Raw genomic sequence first — 8239 nt, 5'->3', positions numbered from 1 at the left:
ACAAGATTTATTACATACATACAGAACATATATAGCTTTTGGATCCTCATGTCCTAATGACGTCACTAATCTAGCTGCCTGCAGCACGCTGACCTTGCTTGTCTCCACTCCAGGAGCTAACTATAAAGTATGTTACAGTTCAGGCAGTACACAATACATATCTAGTACATATCAAGTACATTGTATATTCACGTACAAGTACATTGTACATTAGTTAGTACACAGCATAGGCACTCAGATCATATCATACTACAACACTATTGTAAACAAGTGTAATGCTCTATGGTGTCGTCCACAGTTAACAGTTGTTTTTTTTTAGTTGTGCTTGAAATGTACTGTAATTCTACATTATTTTTATAAATTCATCAATCAATCAATCAATCAATCAATCAATCAATCAAGAGTTAAAGATCTATAACAGTACGTTTTAACAGCGGGCGACAGCCAGACGAATTTTCCGGAAGTGCATTATTTGAGGAACGTCGAAACGCCGAAAAGATAAAAATAATTCATCTTTTGGGCGACGTCGCCCGGTGATAATGGGCGATTGGGCGATAGCCAATGAAATTCAATTGACGCTCGCCGTTGGTCTCTAAGGTCTTCCGCTGTTAAAACGTACTGTAAGGATCCATGTGGTTATCAACTCTCCATTTAGCTGGGGACCACCTGGAACCCCCTCAAGGACCACTAGTGGCACTATAGCACCACCACTAGCACCACTGGTTGAAGACCACTATAATAATTGCCTATCTGAGAATCCATCTGCAAATAATGGAGGAGGTATGGTAGGAACATGTGCAAAGTGCCCAATGTAATGGGAATAGTCATTTTACATTGGTAAAAAAACGTTTTAGGGCACATATAAGTAGTCTAGTATATGCCATTTACAAATACATATCATAAATGCATTTTTTTTAAATAAATGTAGCACTTAAAAGAACACATTAGTTATGAGCTCTTATTCTGAAGTGAAATATGTTGCCAGGTCCTGCGACAGAAACAAGCCTATGAAATCAAGCCCATGGGTCATGGGCACTTAACAATATTTTTGAACGGGACATTCTTGGTCAAAATGGTGAGAAATGTAGAATATCTTTTAACAACATGAATGTCGTCCCTGGCATAAACTATTTTAAGATGGGGGTCTGACTGTGGAGAAGCATATAGTATTATATTAATTTGGGAATGTCAACAAAGTCCACACTCACAATACCAGAGAGAGTTCAACAAACCACGTGCAACCCAGATTCGGCTCAAACAAGGGATCGGGAGTCGAACCTGTTACCCGCGGCACACTGCCAGTCTGGATTACCAGCCAAAGTGCCTGGACCGCTGAGCCACGGCCCAGGCCCCCACTCTATTCTTCTATACTGTTCACGTATTCCCTTTTTTGAGCGGTGCCTCCGCTCCATTACGCAGCTATGTTTGTCCCTAATATGTCCCTATGTGTACGTGTCTGTCCAAGCACGGACAGCTGCAACACCAAAAGTGTCCAGTAGACTAAGTACAGCACAGAGTAAAGTGGCACAGCCACAGAGTACACTACAGTACGAGCCCTGGGCGCGTTCCTGGGGGTCTGGAACTTCCGGGGACCCACTGGGGCCCCCCACACAGAGTTGCACCACTCACTTCACACGGGTGTGATTTTTTTCCTAGCAGTTTTTGTATTGACCTGTACTTTCCTTGGACTGTCACTGTACCCATTCTACAAACTGTATCAACCAATCAATCAATCAATGAATCAACATTAGGGGGGAGGCCCAAAATAAGCAACTACAAACAAGCCCCCAAAACAGCAACCTACAAATACACCAATATTTACAAGCAACTTTACAAAAAAGGCACAAAAGACCCAAAGTCGCATATAATAGGCGGACATGGCAACCCTGCAGACAACAGGCCCACTCCCTCGCGCAGAACGCAAACGTAAAACAAGTTTGTCCTCACCGAAGAACCGTAGTAGAAGGGAGACCATAAAAAGGTCTGATAGTTGCGCGGTGTCATGCAGCACCGAAAACAACAGATCTATATGCTCACTGCGCGCCGCGCTGCTACGCGCAGTGAGCTTGTATATCTGCTATTGTCGGCGCACGAGAGCATGATGCAAAGATGCAGCCTACCGTTCATTTTCAATGGAAGCCAGCGACGTGGTGAACACTTGAAGCTACAAGCTAACAAATCCGATGTTTGTTGCAGCAAAAGATATAAAGATACAAAGATACAAATTGAAGGTGAGCCCGCGGGTTCAACTAACTTCCAGATGCAAGGATATAAAACTACAACCGTTTTTTAATCTGTATTTGTACTTAACTCGAATAGAAATTTCAACCAATTCCACCTTGTTCTGGCTTGTTGTTGTAAACAAACAAACATGGGAATGGAAGAGCAACTTATTTTCGCCGTCAGCCAGTTCCCAGTTATATGGAATAAACAATTGTACCTGTACCGAAAAAATGAGAAAAAAGATGATGCGTGGAGGAGAGTGGAAGAAATCACGGGAATACCAGGTAATTTCAAATAAACTAAAGCACACAGGCATAGCTATATCTTATTTATTTTTTATATAGCTATATGCCAGGGCCAAATTAGCCAATGGTTCTCAGGGGCCCTTTGGGGACATTGGACTATGCTATGGGTTTGAGGCCCCAACAAGGGCTCCTGTGGCCCTTCGTTGGGCGTTGATTGTGTTACATTTGGTAAAAAAAAGATGCACTATTGGGGGGACCCCAAAACATTTGCGGCTCAGGGGCCCTCGGGGTTTAATCCGTCACTGCTATGATTTGCCGAGTAGCTTCTAGCTAACTCACTCGACTTTTGAACAACAACAAGTGACAACATTGACAGCACTTGCACGTTGAAATATGTACTGGATAATATAATAATTGTTTATTTTATTTATAAAACAAATCTCTCCTTGTGTAGACCTGCTTGCTTGTACTTTACTGAAAATACTTCTTGCCCTGAAGTGGGAACCAAAGTGGGCGTGTCACTATTCAGGTTGATGCAGAATAGATAATATAATAACAAACGGAAAGAAGAAGTTATTTTAGTGGAAAAGGTTCCAGTAAACTTGTGTTGGCGTGAGGTCGAGCCTCCCCTCTAGCCCTTCACTGCACCAAAGTACAAAGACATGCATAGTGTACCATATGTTTTAATTTAATTTTTTCCTCCCATGATTTTGTAAGCCATTTCTTCACCCAGTGTAAATTATCTAATGTAATCCTGGGCTCTACACTCCCTCTGCCAACCTGGGGAGACCTCATGCTTCCTTCACCAAACCGCTTCATTTCACCTGACGGGGAGAGTTTCCCCGGTTGGACTTAGCGCGTGGAGGCGGAGGGAACACGTTATTCCAACCAGTTCCTTTCCCCTCTATCAGGTGCCCCAGCTGGCCAGGGAGAGGCAGTATAGAGACCAGGATTACTGCATGTTTCTTTTAGGGTACCTCACGAAAACATATGCATGTTTTAATTGTTATTATTCATTCAATTTAGAGGCGGATTGTCGGCGCAAATGGAAAACCCTGGCTGATAGTTTCCGAAGATCAAAAAAATACGAAAGGGATAGAAAGACATGTGGGGCCGTGGACGAAGGATGTCCAGCCAGATGGAAATACGCAACTCTGATGAGCTTCATGGACCATGTCGTAGACATAGAGAGCATCAGGCCAACGCTCCCGAACCTGGGAGGAGACACTGAGCTGAAGACTGGCCTTGCTGCGGCGGCGGAACTTCTTGGGGTCTCCACTCAGCAGCAGAATGCGGGCTCCACTCAGCGGAAGCGTCGTCGCTCAGAAGGCCAACAAGGAGGAACCCAGTCCCAGTTTGAAAGACAGTTTGACAAGCGGCTCCTGGAAGCCGTGGAGAAGCTCGGTTCTCAAACCGCCGACGAAGACGAGCTCTTCCTCAAAAGCTTGCTGCCGGCGTTGAAGAGGCTGCCCGCTCCCCAAAAGTCGGAGCTGAAGATGAAAGTTCTCCGGGACTTCTATGAGGCAGAGTTTGTCCCTGCTGCTGCGCCAGCTGCAGTACTCCTTAGTACCTAATAAAGTGCTGTGTATGATCGAAGAAGTGCTAGTTTGTTCTATTGAGTGAGTAAAATACTACTTATTGTTCTCGTGTTTTCCGAATTTTCACTCCAAATGACTCGATCCGATCGGCAATTTATCCGATCTGGAGAAAACTATATTTCAATTTATACCGTTTAAGTGGTATAAAAGTCAACCAGATAACATTGAGTTTGTTCAACCTTCAGTGAGAATGGTTTCTTTTTATTTGAATACCGGTACATGTTTGTCTTGGTACTGGAGCTACCAGATTGGTCACCGCTTTTCAACCTCTCTAGATATAATTGGTCCTCACTAATTATCATGATAAAATAGCACCATTTCTTTCTACTCATTCTGTGTCTCCTAGGAGGGCTGTGGGCAGTTCAGAAACACGTCCACCAGTGACATCATCGATGGGGAATCCAAGCTAATAGACCCAGTGGGAGTCTGGTGCAACGCACTGGTCCTGGGCCTGGTGAGAGCAGGGGTGGACCTGGTGAGACGTAGGAGGAGCCCGGGACAGGAGCCAACCCACAGAGCCTAGTCTCTCCATGCGCCAGATTGCTGATCCTCCCAGTCCCGGTAGAGTGGTTCTGGAGCAACGGATTGTGTGGCCTTGTCTTGCCCTAATGGGACTGATCGAGGGTAGCTACTGGGACGTAAGTCGGGACTTGATCACCCTGGCTGGGTCACCTGAGTATGAGTTGGAAGACCTGAAACCCTGATGACCTTGGGATACATCACTGAGGATACGTCCCAGGTGCATCCATGCCATGTATGTTTTGTTATACTGCAGGTTTTCTTTTCCTGAAAGGTTCTCACGATAATCAATTTTTTTTTTTTTGAACAAGATTTAAAAAATATATATAGGCCTATTTAGAATCTAAATAGGCCTATATATTTTTTTAAATCTTGTTCAAAAAATAATCTGCCTAACGATGATGTCACTATAGTGGACGGGTTTCTGAACTGCCCACAGACTGAGTAGGAAAAGAATCGTGATATTTTATCATGAACATTAGTGAGGACTAATTATATGAAGAGATGTTGAAAAGTGGTGAAGTGGTCCTATAACGACCAAGCACAAAAAACAGGCAGTGCTGATTCAGAGTGCTGCATGAGGCAAGGCAGTTTAATTTACGTGCAGAGGCAGGGGCTGGAATCCCATAAGAGGGCACTTTTGGACAAAAATCTACAAGCTCACAACGCGTCGTGCTGCGACGCAACCCAGCACTCTTTATCTATTGGAGACTTCGGGAAAAAAGCTATTCTTCTGAACGCTGCCTTTTGTTATGGCATGGAAAGGAGTGGCATTTGCATTTCTTTCACTGTAGTAAATGCTGCACTCATAGTCTGGAGAGGGCAGTTGTTTTACAGATGGGTAAAAGGACAGGGGCTGATGCCCCCTTTGATTGCGAACGCAGTGAGCCACTTACTATGACAGCAAGGGCTGAATGTCTGTGTGTCCCGCTGTTACACCACCCGCCCGCCACCAGAGGGCGCAGCTGTAGCACACACACACACACACACACAGGGCGCAGCTGTAGCACACACACACACACACACACACAACCACACACACACAGACACACAACCACACACACACGAGCTGCGTTCGCTTCCCGCGTTTGCGCGTCTTACTTGTGTCTATGTGTGCATGTCCCTGATGCTGTGCTGTGTACATGGATCATTTCCCCCTTGGGGTCAATAAAGGTAGACTGTCCATATCATGGAGCTTATATTCATTTAAATATTCAAGTACAATATTGCCAAGAACATTTCTCCTTAATATCAGTGCATTACTTGCTGTACTTTAATATTTAGAACATTTCCCATATGTGTGCATAATACGAAGCGAAAGTGAAAATAGCAGATCTACAAGCTCAACGTGTCAATTTGTCATCGAGCTTCCAGATCAGTTATTTTTAACTAAATATTTTAAATGGGGCTTAAGTGGTTAATTCAAAATATTTCTTCTGTACGTTTGGGTCCTTCAAAGATTACCCATACTATATATCTTTTTATGGAGTATTCTTTGTTATAAGGGTTAGATAGTTCTGTATTGTGTTTTGTAACAGATATCCCTCTGTCTTTCCAGCTCTTTAGTAAGCAGAACATGCATTTTCAGGTGTTGGTTCAGGTCAGGTTACATCATGTCAACATGTGAAATTCAAAGCAAGCAATGGATGCATCGGAACAATATAAAATTGAAGCTGATAAATGGGTCTTCTCTTCTGTTTGGCGATCCACCTGAAAATGTATTATTTTTGGTTTAATAAAAAGCTGGAGTCGAGAGACTGAACAAATGCACTTTAGCAATGATTACTATCACAAAATAGAGCAGTGGTTCAGTAAGCACTAAGCTGTACCCCCTTTTCCTGATATTTTGTATGCCCTACTTTGCCATATACTACAGTATCAAACAACCTCTTGACAAGCAGCAGCGTTTTGGACCAGATTTGACTGAGAGCCTAATCGCGCAAACTGTGCGGGGGTGTGATCCCGACGAACTTTACTGTGTGTCTTCCTCCAATCTCTCTCCCTGTTTCCTGTCTACCTTACTGTATTCAGTTGTGTTGATTAGACAGTTCCGTCAGAGCAGCAGCAAAATTGGCTTGGGAATGGAACAAAAACAAAACAATTCAAAGAATAAATCACATTTTCCTCCATGTGTTAATAGCTGAATAGGATGGGGGCGGGTCTACGCTCCTGTATTTTAACATCAGTTATTATGGTGGTACCTGGAGAGCCAGATATTTTCTGGGGTGGTACTTTGGTATAAACAAGTCTGGAACGACTGCTCTAGTCTAGAGCACTGTTTACCAAACAGTGGGCCGGGACCCATTTGTGGGTCGCAGACACATTGTTATGGGTCCCCTTATTTTTGAGGGGCGCTAGCCCCTCCTATATTCAGCTATTAGTGTAGATTTCCGTCGTACACAAACATTAAATTCCCATTGACAATGAATGGAGAATTTACATCATAGTGTCTGAGCAAATCGGCTTAGTTTCTATTTTAGTTTTTCACAAACATTAAATTCCCATTGACAATGAATGGAGAATTTTACGTCACATTGTCTGAGCATGTAAAGAGCGCCCCTCACTTCACACGGGTGTGATTTTTTTTTGGTAATTGTTTTTTAATTATTATTTCAAAACATTTTCAAAAAACACTCCCAAAAAAAGCAATTAAACCAAAATTCAATATTCTTTTCAGTATTGAACTTCATGGAGAAATAAAAGAAAAATCGAAAGAAATTCCATAAATTAAGAGGTATAGTGAAAATTGTCGATCTACAAGCTCACAATGCGGCACAAAGCGACACGTTGTGAGCTTGTAGATCTGCTAGCTTGAGTCCTGTTAGAATGTCTAATTTCTCTTTTAGGTCACAGGCTAAAAAGTTTGGGAACCACTGGTCTAGAGTAGCCTGGTAGAACCACTCCCCCTGTTGGACAGGAAGAATCAGCTTAGGTCTAGACTAGAATGCCGGAAAGCTAAAAGTTGAAAAGAAGAAACTAGAATAATATGTTATCATGATTCTGATTCATGTCAGGAAGAGGAGTCAGTGAGTCAGTCAGTCAGAGCATGGCAGTGGTCCTTGAGGGAGCTAAATGATAGTTTGGAACCAAATGGACCGGCCCTTATGGGCCTTTAACTCTGAGGCCGGGTCCGATTGGTTCCATTTGTACACTCAGAGGGCTGAGAAAACTGTTGCGCCGCCGCCTTTCTTCGTCCTTTTTTTTCAAACTTGACTACGGTAGCGGTGGTCTCAAAAACATAAGGGAACTTTGACAGGAAAAGACTCGCTCACCGAGAAAAATAAGTAAAACTCCTTAGACTGAGACTTAGAAAACTTTTATTTTATCATGCTTTTATGGTGCTCTGTGCTCATGGTGCAATTAAAAAGCAAACGTTTCGGTCCTCAGACCTTCGTCAGTGCTATGATTTTCACAGACAAAGAACTTACTCTTAAAGAGCTCCAAAATAAAACACTCAGAGGGCTCCATCTTGTTCCACTTTATCCCTAAACTTATTTGCCATTTTTTACTATTTTTTGAAAATCATTTTAAAATAGTTCAACTAGCCAATCTACATCTACACGTTGTGAGCTTGTAGATCACTTATTTTAACTTTTTTTTTTAACCCTGCAAGACCCACCGTTGCAAATTTACAACAATTTATATTTTAATTAA

At 42.8% G+C, this 8239-nt stretch overlaps 1 protein-coding gene across 2 annotated transcripts; it reads left to right on the top strand.

Moving 5' to 3' along the window:
* Positions 1 to 2138: 2138 nt before the first annotated feature.
* Positions 2139 to 4883, top strand: LOC310854927 (uncharacterized protein). 2 transcript variants are annotated; one of them, XM_083759689.1, is made up of 3 exons: positions 2139 to 2231; positions 3495 to 4087; positions 4413 to 4883. In XM_083759689.1, the coding sequence occupies exon 2, from the start codon at positions 3626 to 3628 to the stop codon at positions 4040 to 4042; it is 417 nt and encodes a 138-aa protein (XP_083615815.1). In that variant the 5' UTR covers positions 2139 to 2231; positions 3495 to 3625; the 3' UTR covers positions 4043 to 4087; positions 4413 to 4883. The 2 variants fall into 2 exon arrangements, with proteins under 2 accessions (XP_083615815.1, XP_083615814.1); XM_083759688.1 differs by having other exon boundaries at positions 2147 to 2507.
* Positions 4884 to 8239: the final 3356 nt, after the last annotated feature.

The sequence above is a fragment of the Protomyctophum parallelum genome (assembly GCF_964188405.1).
Source record: "Protomyctophum parallelum genome assembly, chromosome: 2".
NCBI classification, from domain to species: domain Eukaryota; kingdom Metazoa; phylum Chordata; class Actinopteri; order Myctophiformes; family Myctophidae; genus Protomyctophum; species Protomyctophum parallelum.
The sequence above is the reverse complement of the archived record's forward strand: the minus strand, read 5'-3'. Positions and strand labels throughout refer to the sequence as shown.